This window comes from Myotis brandtii, unplaced genomic scaffold, assembly GCF_000412655.1.
Source record: "Myotis brandtii unplaced genomic scaffold, ASM41265v1 scaffold244, whole genome shotgun sequence".
Classification (NCBI taxonomy): Eukaryota; Metazoa; Chordata; class Mammalia; order Chiroptera; family Vespertilionidae; genus Myotis; species Myotis brandtii.
Genome location: NW_005359225.1, coordinates 5,085,583 through 5,099,864, shown reverse-complemented (window position 1 = coordinate 5,099,864; position 14,282 = coordinate 5,085,583). Strand labels below are relative to the sequence as shown.

Genomic DNA, 14,282 nt, shown 5'->3' with positions numbered 1-14,282 from the left:
TTGGGGAGCTCCCCCCTATCAGGCACAGAGCAGGGCTGATCAGGGGGTTGGGGCACCTTCCCCTGTGTCGAACAGAGCAGGGTGGATAGGGAGGTTGTGGTCCCGACCCTGTCACACACAGAGCCACAGTGCGATCAGGGGGTTTGGTCGCTGCCCCCTGTCACGCTGATCCCGGTGCCGGGAGGCCTCTTGGCTCCGCTGATCCCGGTGCTGGGAGGCATATTACCCTTTTACTATATAGAATAGAGGCCTGGTGCACGGGTAGGGGCCGACTGGTTTGCCCTGAAGGGTGTCCTGGATCAGGGAGGGGGTTCCCACTGGGGTGCCTGGCCAGTCTGGCTGAGGGGCTGAGGGCCGTTTTCAGGCTGGCAGGTGACTGAAGCTCCCAACCGCTCCTTTTTTTCTTTTTTTTTTTTTTCTATTCTGGGCCAGCTTTAGCTCTGAGGCCTTGGCTGCTGAAAGCAGGTTTCTGGCCTTTGTTTACCTTCTGTATTTGATACAATGTTGCAGTCTGGCTGGCTGAAGCCTGGCTGACTAAAGCAGGTTTCTGGGGTTTTGTTTAGCTTCTATATTTGCAACATAGTTGCTTAGAGTTGCAGCTGAGAGGCCGGCAAGTCAGGCGGGGAACGTTCGAGTCCGCTGTCACTGTAGCAAGCAAGCCTCCCTGTTCGCTTCAGTGCATGGCTGCCGGCTGCCATCTTCGCTGGCAGTTTATTTGCATATCGCCCTGATTAGCCAATGGGAAGGGTAGCGGATGTATGGCTAATTACCATGTTTCTCTTTTATTAGATAGGATTCTGTGTTTCTTGTTTTCATTTTCCATGACATTTTTGGCATGTGTTTTTTCTTTTGTTTCATATGTATAGCTCTAACTCATTTAAAATATATATATTTTTTTATTGATTTCAGAAAGGAAAGGAGAGGGAGAGAGAGAGAGAGAGAGAGAGAGAAAGAAACATCAGTGATGAGAGAGAATCATTTATCAGCTGCCTCCTACACGCCCCCTACTGGACTGCAACCCGGGCATTGGAACCCTTCAGTTCACAGGCTGACGACGCTCTATCTATTGAGCCAGACCAGCTAGGGCTAACTCATTCTTTAAATATAACTTCAGTATTTTAGTGTGTGTGTGCGTGTGTGTGTGCTCACGCATATATAGTATATACACATACATACACACACTGTGATTTATTTAACTTTTCCTTTTTCGATGGACATTTGAGTTATTTGATATTACTAGCAATGCATTAATAAAGATCTTTGTGATATAATTTTGTGTGTTAGTATTATATAGGATTGATTCTTAGAATTGAAATTCTGTCAGAAGAGACACAGATTTTTTACATTTTGGTCAGTATTGCTAACCATTTGCCTTCTAAAAAGAATGCCAGTTTGCATTTTTTGTTCACATTATATAAAAGTGCTTATTTCTTATACCTTTTCTATATTGTTGGGCTTTTTCATCTTAACATGCATGATAGTGAAAATTGGTATATTGTAATTTGCACTTCACTGATTAGCAGTGAAGGATATCCTTATGTATGTTTACTGGCCATTTTAATCTTCGAATTCCCTATTTAATAATATGTGATCATTTTTTCTTAATTTCTGAGAGTGCTTTATATTTTGTGGATATTCTGTTTGGTTGTATGACAGTTTCATTTGAGCTTTTAAACTTACCTAAATTCTACCACATGTAGAACTAAAAAATTTTTTGTACAATGTGACTCCTAAACTTAAGAAGAATATGTTATGTGACGTAAATGTTTTCTTTTAATCCCGGAGGAAAAATTAGCTTTGGTGTGGTCAGATTAAGAGTTTTTCCCCCTGGGTAATTTTGACACTAGACAGGATAGTAACCACAAGTCTAAGGCCTAGGTAAGATGCTGCTCTAATGTCTTATAGATACTTCCACCAACTCTTTATTTTACCTTGTTCATGTTATCTTATACAAGTCTTATTTTTACGCAGTCAAAATTGTCATTCTCTCCTCTTTGGCTTTTTGGTCTTGCAGGTTATGATTAGCAATGCCTTCCCTCGTAGACCAAGATTATAAACTTTTCTATCACCTCTTTTGTGATGCTGTTGTCTTCTATTCCACCATAACATAATATCTCAGCCTTTTTATTAGTTTGAATATATTTTGTTTTTCTTAAAGAGTTCTACCTCACAGACAATGAACTGCATTTTTATTACTGTTATATATTCCTAATTCATGCCTTGCTCCCATAAACTAAAAGGTAAATAGAATTAATAAAGAATTTTAAACCCCAACCTTAGCAGCAGATCATATAGGGAAATGAGAATTATAAGACCAAGCACATGCTATTGGAATTCTTTGGTGATTGATTACATCTGCTAAAGCAGATTTTTAGCTTTGAGAGGAATGTGTCTGGAGACTACTGTATATAAACTTCCACATTCATGAACTCTGCATTTCATGGTATCATAAGTAGAATAACACTATAGCTTTGGGCTGAGTTTTTGGGGGGCATTAGGTAAATCGGTATTCCTGTGCAGCTTCTTGTTTTCAGTGATGGAGATTCAAACTCATACCTCAAAAGAAGTAAATTTCCCTGTAACATAGGCCTCTGCCTACTTCATGCATAATTGACTAGAAATATGAAATATAAATATATATATAAATAAATAAAGATTTGATGTACACTTAGATTTAAGTGATCAATCAATAGAAAATATTTTATATTATTTGGTATGTGATTAAAGTCCCCTTTCCCCCATGTGCTTCGATGAAGGAACTCTCATTAAATCATGGGCATATCAGTTTCTTCATAGTGACATTAACTATCAACATTATCAATGGCATGCCATTTTCTTGGTAATTCCTTAGTAGTAATGTTAAGAAGTTTTAGTACTTAAAGTTTCCTATGAAATAATAAGTTTAAGGGTACAGCTAATAAAGTCAATAGTTATACTAAGATATACACAGAAAAATCTACCCCATGCTAATTCTAAAATTTATTAGAAGATCTCAAAAGGAATATAATTATTTTCACTTTTTTGTGGAGTTTTTGAGATCTCTATTACCATGGTGCCCCCATATATCTTCCTTATGACTTCTCCACCTAATCATAAATACAGAACATTTCATAAATTGACATTCTCATACTCAAGAATGTCCCTGGTAAGTCCTTTCATTAAGCATCAAGAGCTACTTGTGCATACTATAAGACAGAGCTAGATAAAATACATCATTCCCTTAATAAATTTTAACAGTATGCAGGCCATTTTGTGACAGTCCCTTTCCAGGTCACCTGAACCTCTCAATATCTTTTTATACTTTTGTGGGTTATTGAAACATAGTGGTTTTTAGAATGTTTGTTGGTTCTTTATTCATGGCTGCTGCAAAGGTAAGGGAAATACATACCCATTCAGAACAGACGTTTTTATCCATTTTATATGTTTGTGGATTTCATCTAAGTTTTTATTTGGGAGTAAAGATGTGTTTGCTATCTAGAAGAATAAAGAATCCTGAAATTTGGCCAACAACTATGTCCTTTGAGAGAGTAATATAATTTTAGTTTTTCTTGGAATTTTCACCAAATTCTAATGGTTTAGGATTTAGTCTCTGTTCCAGAATAGGATTTTTAAGGTGAAATAATCCCATTGCTACATTGTTTTCTTCTTATTATTACTGAAATTGGACAGTTAGGGAATATTTTGTCCATTTAGTAGTCACCCTCACTATTTTAGAGTGTATATTTTCTGAGTATAAACTTTCTATTCTTTTTTTGGTTATGATTTCAAAGCATTTCCCATTTGATATTTTTAACTTCCAATTGTTATATCTTTGAAATGATTTTAGTGATTTTCCTGGTAACCCATATCTCTGTCAAGATGTGTTGATGCCCAGCCAGTATTGCTCAGTGGTTTAGCATTGACCTATGAACCAGAAGGTCACAGTTCGATTCCCAGTCAGGGCACATGCCGGGGTTGTAGGCTCAATCCCAAGTGTGGGGCGTGCAGGAGGCAACCAATCGATGATTCTCTCTCATCATTCATGATTCTCTCTCTCTCCCTTCTGCCCTGAAAGCAATAAAAACATTTAAAAAAAAAAAAAAAAAGATGTGTTGATGGTGTAGATTAGGGATTGGGAACCTTTTTCCTACCAAGGGCTATTGGGATATTTATAACATTATTCACATGCCATACAAAATTATCAACTTAAAAATTAGCCCGCTGTATTTGGTTAAACATTTAATTAACTTACTCCTAATGCCTTGGCAGGGCCTGATTAAATGATTTAGTGGGCTGTATGTTCCCCACCCAGCTTAGAAGGAACTTTAGATCTTCCAAATTGCCAATAACTTCTTGAGGAGGAGGAGATGGAAATCTTTTAAATAATATATGCGAGTAACTTATTCTAAATAAGTGAATTCTCCCTAATTCATACTTTAAAAACCATTTCTGACAAGATCCATAAGTTAAGAATTATTTGGCTTTAAAATATTACACGTTTCTGCAAAGTTGAGAATTATTTGGCTTTAAAATATTACACGTTTCTGCTATGGGTTTCCCTCTGGTGAAAATAAGTTTTTTGTTGTTGTTGTTAATCCTTACCCAAGGATATTTTTTCCATTGATTTTTTTTTAAGAGTGGAAGGGAAGGGGAAAGACAGAGAGAGGCACATCGATTGGTTGCCTCCTACATGTGCTGAGGGATTGAGACTGCAACCACATGCCCTTGACCAAAATCCAACCCATGAACCTTCAGTCCTTGGGCCAATGCTCTAACTACTGAGCAAAGCCGGCTAGGGCGAAAATAAGTTCTTATTCCATCCGATCTGATTCGTACTGAAACTTGATTCTCTTCGGTAATCTTATCACAAGGCATTTAACTTTTTTTTAAAATTAAGTCTTTATTCATTTAGTTTTTTATAAAAGTCTAAAGTTAATAGCTCCTACTTCCATGCTTATAAAGATTAAATGAGATGACACTAGTTACTATTTGAAGAGTGTTAATATCTACCATCTACTTGCTTAATATGTATTTACTTTAAATCTTAGGATAAATATCTAAGTTATGTGTTATCTTATAGTTGAGGAAACAATACAGAGAGGTTAAATATTTTGCTTATGACATTTATAATGTACTCAGCACAGTGCATGGCATATAGTTAGTCTTTACTATATTGGGTCTTTTGTTGAAATGAATGGTCAACAAATTATAAATTTTCCAAATGTATTATATTTTTAAGTAACTGGCCTCTGGTACAACATTCAAAGGATCTTCTGTGGCGCATTTTTCTTTCCTCTTGTCTCCATAGCTCTTGGTGCTGGACAGGCATCTTTGTTTGGGAACAACCAACCTAAGATCGGAGGGCCTCTTGGTACAGGAGCCTTTGGGGCCCCTGGATTTAATACCTCGACAGCCACTTTGGGCTTTGGAGCCCCCCAGGCTCCAGTAGGTAAGTTTCAGTCACTTTAGAAGGCTTTTCTTAGTTTATTTCTTGCTAATACTTAACTTGCTGACCTGATTTCCCACTTTACCTCTGTTCATCCTTAGCAAAGCAGTACAGGCATACATGTCATTGAATAATTATGTAGCGCAGAAGTACTTGTAGTAGATCGTGGTCTTTCTTCCTTCCCCATTCTCAGACCTACTCACCCAAAGAAACCACTTTTGTTATAGCTTTAAATTAATCTGGTATATAATTAACTTCCTATTTCTGAATGATGTACTTATATTGCTGTGTTTTGCTTTAAGTGTAAGTAAATGTAAATTGTTAATGATAGATGAAAATTTAGTTCATTTATCACCTGTGTTCTTTATGTATTTCTCCCAATATAATGTTTACTAAATTCCCTGTTTAGTTTTATATATTGAAGTGTTTATCATACTTTATTTGAATACCCCTTCGCAGTTTTTGCGGTACCTGCCTGCCACCTTTATTAATGTTCCTAATTTAAAATTAAGTTTTTAACTTAAATATCTTTTTAAAGACAATTATGTTTTACCAGAAAGGAAAAATTGATACCACCTATCATAAATAGAGATAGATAGGTAGATAGATAGATAGATAGATAGACGTTTAAATTAATCTCCAGTACTATCATAACCCATGTACCACATTTTGAGAAGCCCTTGCAGATTATATTTTTTTAACTTCTGTAAAAATGGAGGATAGTATTTCTTGACTCCCCTTGGTCAAATAAGAATATTAGTGCCCGTACTTTCTTAACATTTTTGTCTCTTTTCCCCCCATCTTTATATTTTTATATTAATGAAATTGATAATATGTTCTGTTTTAAATTATTACTGTCTTCCCTTCTTTGGGTAAGGCATAAAAGTTGCAAATGAACACATTTATTATAACTATGAAAACATTGCTACCCAGCCAAGGACTCCTTTCCCGTCTAGCTTTTCCTGAGATTTCTGATCCTCCCCTCCCCCCCCCTCCTTGCATTACCAGCCCTAATTGCCTTCCCAAACTAGTCCAAATTCCTAAGGATGGCCTCAGAATTTTTTTACCCCAGAATACTTTATTCTTTGATCCCTTTGTTCTCTACAGCAGTATGAACTCTGATTATTTCCTAGGCCTTCAGTATTGCTCCGGCATATTCCCTTCTACTTAGTGGGCACTGCAGTGTCCTGGGTATAGGGTTTTCCTCTTTATTTCCTGAGCTTTCTGGAATGTATTTTCAAGTAAAATATATATGAAAGGTAAACTGACTACTTACAGGTTTAAAAATACCTTTATTTGTTTCTCACACTTTAATGTTATGGACTTTTGGTGTGAAAAGTAATTTGCTCTCAGAACTTTTGGTGTATTCCTTCTTGCATTAATCATTACTGATGAGAAGTCTAATGCCTTTCTGATTTTTGAGACTTGTTCCTCCACTCCCACAAGCATTTAGGATTGCCCTTTGTCCTGATATTTCAGGGATCTGCTTAGATCTTTCCTATCATAATTCTTGGGTTTGTTGTGTGTGTGTTTTTTTTTTCCTAGGAGATATTTCATTATCTTCTAAATCATCAGCTTTTCATGCTTTTATTTTTTATGTATTTCATTATTTTTTTAATTCTCACCCAAGGATATGTTTTTATTGTGTGTGTGTTTTGGTTTTGAGAGAGAGAAAGAAACAGACAAACATATGTTGACCAGTTGCCCCGTACAAACCCCCTTGCAACCTCGGTATGTATCCTCACCAGGAATCTGAACCCGCAACCTTTTGGTGTACGGGATGATGCTCCAACCAACTGAGCCACCTGGCCAGGGTTGTTTTTCTTTTCTTTTCTTTTTTTAATGTATTTTTAAAATATATTTTATTGATTTCAGAGAAGAAGGGACAGGGAGAGAGAGATAGAAACATCAGTGATAAGAGAGAATCATTGATCGGCTGCCTCCTGCACACCACCTACTGGGGATCGAGCCTGTGACGACCTTCTGGTTCATAGGTTGATGCTCAACCACTTAGCCATGCCGGCTGGTCTGTGTTTTTATTTTTAACATATGAAAATTCTTTCTTGTTCCTTGAAAGTTTTTTTTTTTTTTAATCATCTGGTTCTTAAAGATACAGTTTTTTCTTGAAACTCTGAATTTGTTAATAGGCATTAAAAAAATTTTTAATGCTAAAACTGATTCTAATGTTTGCACAGGTTCTCCTGTTCCTTAATTCCTCAGGATCATTTTTGTTTTGTTTTGGTCTTACTCTTTAATGCATTGTGACTTTTCCCATTTATATTTAAGAATAAAATAATAGCCATAGCCGGTTTGGCTCAGTGGATAGAGCATCGGCCTGCGAACTGAAAGGTCCCAGGTTCGATTCCGGTCAAGGGCACATGCCGGGGTTGTGGGCTTGATCCCCAGTGGGGGACTTGCAGGAGGCAGCTGATCAATGATTCTCTCTCATCATGGATGTTTCTAATTCTCTCCCACTCTTCCTCTCTGAAATCAGTAAAAATATATTTTTTTAAAAAGAATAAAATAATAAAAGGCTCAGTAGCTACTTGTGTGTATGGGTAGAGCTTGTTTACCAGTAGGTTTCACTTTAAGGTAACTAGTCCAGGAACCAGTTATTATCCAAGGGTCCTCTAAATGTCAACTCTGGGATGAGGTAAGCACTCAGACTGGTTGCTCTTGTTCTTTCCATGTGTTAACTTGGTTTCATCAGAGGCACACACTTTAATATTTTTGTTCTGTCTGTTGAGCCTCAGGAATTAGAAGGAGGATGTTGTAGTTGTTTTGTATGTATTATATTTTCTCATCTGCTCATGTGTTAACTTGGTTTCATCAGAGGCACACACTCTGATATTTTGGCCTATCTGTTGAGCATTCAGGCATAAGGTGGAGGATGGTGGTGTTCTTTCGTATATATTATATTTTCTTATCTCATCATTTATTACTTTCTTAATTCTTTATAATTATGGGTTATATAGATATATTTCAATATTTTTTAACCATAGGTTGTATTTAGGTCATTGGAAGGAAAGGGGTGAATTAGAATTCTAATTGATATCTGTGTGAACATTCAAATCAGCTTTATCCTTAAAAATTATATTTTTATTTTATTTTCCTTATTTTTATTATTTTCAATAGAAGGTGGTAGCATAAATATAACCTGCCATTTTTACTTGGATAGCTTTCTGAATGGTTTTTAATAATCCTGTCTTTTAAAATGTTTTTTTTTTTCCAATTACAGTTTACATTCAATATTATTTGGTATTAGTTTCCGGTGTATAGCATAGTGGTTAGACAATTATATTTTTTTACAAAGTATTCCTTGACCCAAATTCCCTGATAATTCTAGTAACTTCCTGGCATCATACATAGTTATTCAGTATTATAGACTATATTCCCTATGCTGTATTTTATATTCCTATGACTGTTTTGTAAACTACCTTATGTATTTCTCAATCCTTTGACCTTTTTCACCCAGACCTCTAACCTCCCTCCCCTTTGGCAACTATCAGTCTGTTCTCTTATCCCATCTTTTTTTAAAGGCAATTAAAAAATGTCTACCCAAAATTTTAATATTAGAGTTGCATATGTTAATGTTACTACCCATTTAAAAGTAGTTGTCTTGACTTCTAGAATGCACATCTCTGCATCATAAAATCTGAGTTGGAAGGTGCTTTAGAGTTTATGTGAGTGTCTACCCTTATTGTGGGGGAGTCGCTTACTAAAAACCTCAGTTAAGGTGCCTTTCTTACAGGTTAGTTTAGTCCATTGTTTTGTTCAGATTGTTTAGGAACCAAAACCGGCCTTCAATAGTATTTCTACCCAGCGGTGTACTTTTATTACCTCCTATATCTAAGCAAAATCAGTCTGTTACAGTTTCTTTGCAGAGCTTCATTGTCTTCCAGATAAACTATTATCAGTTTACTAGAGGCCGATGCACGAAATTCGTGCAAGGGGCTCGGCCCCCCTCAAGCAGCAGCGGCCGCCTCTGCCTCTGCTCCCACCTCTGCCTCCACCCCTGCAGCTCTGGCTTGGTCCAGAAGGTCTTCTGGAAGGACGACTGGTCTAATTAGCATATTACGCTTTTATTATTATAGATTCTTTTCTCAGAAGACTTTTTAAACTTTATCCCTTTAATCATTTGGTCGTGATGTAGTTTTTTTATATGTTTTCAAATGATTATGATCAGAATTGAATATAACACCAAGAGCATAGCTTAACTAGTGCTTATGCTTCCTTATTCTCTTATTTTTGCTAATGTGGTGGCTCTTCTGTATTTTTAATTAATACAGTTAACAGAGAAATTTTCATACTTAAACATAAAAATAAAAACATTCTCACACATTTTTCTAATTATGTATAAATTTGTTAAAGGAAGTTTTTATTCTTTTGAGTAAAATGATGGGATCAGCTGGTGCAAGTCAACTTTTTCTAATGGGTGATTGGCTCTGAAGTAACAAACTAACCAGTGAATATTACAGTCCTTAAAAAATATTAAAGCTTTCTTTTATCTCCTTGAATAGTCCACAGAATAACACTAAGCTGAGACTGTGGCACTGTGTACCAAAATATACTTTTCTACATTTTTTTCTTACCTGTAGTCTTAAAATGGGTTTAAGAACTTTCTGAATACAGATGATGTACTATATGTTCTTTAAATTGACATCTCCTTTGGGTTTCACAATTCTGAGCAAATTTGCACTCTTTAAATACCAACCTATAGTGCTTTAGTATTTAATGAATACATTTGATTTGAAGATAGCTTGATTTGATTAAATTTGTCATAAATTTAGTTTTAACTATCTGTTCTGGGTTTCTTGTTATTGCTACTGCTGTTGTGTGTTTTCTCCCTATTGTATTAACAATTTCAGAATGTTTTGTTTATGACACTTCTTTAATGTGTATTGTCTTATTACATTTTAACTTTGGCCTTATTTTTAACACTTATAAAGGAGAAAAATATTTATACTTTTTTATCAGTCTTTTTGGAAATATTTATGTTGCAAAGCGATTTCTTCATCAATCACGATACAATGCAGACAGTATGGGACTTTTTATATTTTGTTTTTTTACTGTGTTCAATTGTAGATCATTGTTCCTTGTCTGTTCCCTAAATTTTCTGTGAGTGATGACATGTTTGTTCTTACACTTTGAAAGAAAATTAGATTAATTGGGTGATCTTTTTTCCTTTCAATTTTTACTTCAAGTAATATGAGTATTAAATGTAAATAATAAACCTGTAAGGACACCTAAATAGCCATTTTATTTTTTGTATGCTACCTCCTCCTTCTATATTCTTAATATACATAATATTTTTAATTCTAGAAATTTTACTTATTAAATTTAAATCAAAGATACTTATTTTTATAACTATTAACTTAATATTGGACATAGATTGTTTCCAAGTCTTGGTTATTATATAATGTTCAGTGAACATTTGCATTTTCCTTTATTTTGTTTCTTGGTTAATTAAATCCTTGTATTAAATTTCCGTGTTTTAAATTACTAGGATGAAAAATGTAAAAATAGTACTTGCTATATATACTGTCATACTGTTTCTTTTAGACAGACTAAACCAATTTGTAACGTTTTTAATGTCAAAGACTAACTCTTTTTATGTAACTGTGCCACTGATAGATAATGAGGTAGGTATAAAAATATTTTAAGGTTGTTCTAAGGTACATTTCTTTGATTATTAGTAGCAATGAGCACCTATGAAAAGTTTTATATATGTTGTTTTTTATAAAATGCCTCTCTATATTTTTGACCCATTCGTTTATTTGATGGTTGATTTCTTCACAATTTGCTCCTCTACTCACCACCAATAATATCATTGAGTGAGTCTGAACATTTTGAAGACCAAGTCTTAAAAAAGAGTTTTGAGTTCTCTTGCTAAAAATGCCCTGGATCTTTGGACTGACATCTTGCTTTTTCTTTTCTTTTGTAAAAAGCATTGACAGATCCAAATGCCTCCGCTGCCCAGCAGGCTGTTCTCCAACAGCACATCAACAGTCTAACATACTCACCTTTTGGAGACTCTCCTCTCTTCAGGAATCCCATGTCAGACCCTAAGAAGAAAGAAGAGGTAAATTTAAGGGTGTTTCTGTAGAATTTATTCGCAGAAAGGATAAACTAAATATGCAGAATGTCATTTCTTATGTATAAAGCCTGTGCAAAGTTAGATGTAATTAATTTTTAAGGCACATTTTTATTTACACTTTTTACTAGGCCAAGGGATAAATTATTTTTGCTGCAAGACTGTAAAATGAGCGCTGGAATGGAAGTAAGGGCTGTGATGTTTTAACAGCCCTGATGTAAGGCAAATATTTTATAGTTGAGCAAACTAAGGCTCGGCTCCCAGAGGTTAATTTTTCTAAAATCATAATGCTCATAAGAGGCAAATCAAAATCTTTTCTCCTGATTTCTACATAGCTTTGTCTTAATCTTTTGTGCTCTAGTGGCAAAGACATTATATTTTGCTCACTGGTGTGTGATTAAAAGCATAGTCTTTTGCCCTGGACGGGTTTCTCAGTCGTTAGAACCGAAGGGTCGTGGGTGTGATTCCTGGTCAAAGTTCGTGCTGGAGGCAACCAATCGATGTGTCTCTGTCTCTCTCCCTCCCTCCCCCTCCTCCACTCTTCCCTTCTCTCTCTTCTCCTACTCTCTAGAAATCAACGGAAAAAATATCCTCGAGTGAGGATTAAAAAAACAAAATTATAGCCTGTTCTGTTTTTTTATTGGTGTTTTTTATAGAATTTATTGGGGTCATAATTGGTTAATAAAATTTATATAGGTTTTGGGTGTGCAGTTCTACAATACAGAATCAGTTTATTGCAGCGGTTCTCAACCTGTGGGTCGAAACCCCTTTGGGGGTCGAACGACCCTTTCACAGGGGTCGCCTAAGACCATCGGAAAACACATATATAATTACATATTGTTTTTTGTGATTAATCACTATGCTTTAATTATGTTCAATTTGTAACAATGAAAATACATCCTGCATATCAGATACTTACATTATGATTCATAACAGTAGCAAAATTACAGTTATGAAGTAGCAACGAAAATAATTTTATGGTTGGGGGTCACCACAACATGAGGAACTGTATTAAAGGGTTGTGGCATTAGGAAGGTTGAGAACCACTGGTTTATTGTATTGTGTGTTCACCACCCAAAGTCAAATCTCCTTCCATCACCACTATACTCCCTTTTCCCTCTTCTACCTCACCCCACTCCCCTTATCCTCTGGCAATCACAGTACCATTGCCTGTGTTGATGAGTTGTTGTTATTGTTTCTTACTTAATCGCTTTACCTTGTTCACTCAGCCCCTCAACCCCTTCTCCTCTTCACAGCTGTCAGTCTGTTTTCTGTATCTATGAATCTGTTTCTATTTTATTTGTTTGTTTTTGTTCGTTAGGTTCCACATACGTAAGATCATATGGTATTTGTCTTTCTCTGACTGGCTTATTTTACTTAGCATAATATTCTCCAGTTTCATCCATGCTGTCACAAAAGGTGTAAGGTTTTTTCTTATTTTACGGCTAAGTGATATTGTATAAATGTACCACAGCTTTTTTATCCACTCATCTATTGATGGGCACTTGGGCTGCTTCCAAATCTTGGCTATTGTAAATAACACTGCAGTGAACATAGGGTGCATAGTCTTTGGTCTGTTTACTACTTAGAGTGTGTGAAACATTGGATATGTCTTTTTGCCTCCCTGAATCTGTTTTCTCATCTATAAAATGGGAATAGTAATACTGTTCAATGTTGAGAATTTAATAAAATAATGCAAACGTGGTTTATAGTAAGTTCAGTATATAGCAATTATTTAGTCATTTATCCTTCAGCTTGTGCTTGTTCTTAAATTAGCTCTGAAACTAAATATAATGAGAAGCAAAATATGAATTTGAAGTGCTTATTAAGGTGCTGTGTAAATGTAAGTTATGATTAGATGAAAATTACATGATATTCATGCAGGCATAATTTAGATGTCTATATATGTGCTAGTAGTCCCTTTCATTTTGAGGATACAAAATGAAATAAACAAGAACTTATTCTCTCAGAACTTGTTATCTGAGAACTTGTTACAGGAAGATCAGACCTGTGTTTAAATTTACTATAGTTCAATATAGTAGTATACACTGAGTGGTCAGATTATTATGACCACCTAACGTTTGTAGGCAAATTAGCTATAATTTCACGCTGAAGTTGCTAGAGGACCTGACCATTATAAATAGGGAAGCAGGTTGTTTACCACGACAGTAGAAGTGATTTTTTTCTGGAGATATGGGTAAACAATGCGATTTAACAGCCTTTGAACGTGGGATATATATGTGTGTGTGTGCGTGTGTCCACACACACACTCTGAGTGGCCAGATTATTATGACCACCCTATCAGTACTTCGTTGGGCCACCTTTTGCCCTCAATATTGCGGCGATTCTTCTTGGCATTGACTCCATGAGATGTTGAAAGGTGATGCGAGGAATCTGACACCATGCCTGATGAATAGCACTGTCCAGTTCTGTGAGATTTGATGGTTGTGGAACCAGCTGCCTGATGGCTCTTTTAACTTCGTCCCACAAATGCTCAATTGGATTGAGATCTGGTGACTGTGGGGGCCACCTAAGCAAGGTAAAGTCTCCCTCATTTTCTTGAGACCACTCCACAATACGAGCACCGTGGCATGGCACATTGTCTTGTTGGAATAAGCCATCTCCGTTGGGCTACGCCATCAACATGATAGGATGAACTTGATCAGCAACGATACTTAGGTATGTTGTGCTATTCAGACGTCGTTCCACATGAATTAAAGGGCCCAAATCATGCCAGGAAAACATGCCCCAAACCATAACACT

At 35.9% G+C, this 14,282-nt stretch overlaps 1 protein-coding gene across 6 annotated transcripts in view; it reads left to right on the top strand.

Moving 5' to 3' along the window:
* Positions 1-14,282, top strand: part of NUP98 (nucleoporin 98kDa) — a 111,359-nt gene that overhangs the window by 46,628 nt on the left and 50,449 nt on the right. For 5 of the 6 annotated variants that reach the window (XM_014540462.1, XM_005867135.2, XM_005867134.2 and 2 more), the window contains exons 12-13: positions 5,288-5,428; positions 11,374-11,507. In XM_014540462.1, coding sequence (XP_014395948.1) covers positions 5,288-5,428; positions 11,374-11,507 — 275 coding nt within the window. The remainder of the gene's footprint in view (positions 1-5,287; positions 5,429-11,373; positions 11,508-14,282) is intronic. The other variant, XM_014540463.1, reaches the window with a different exon arrangement.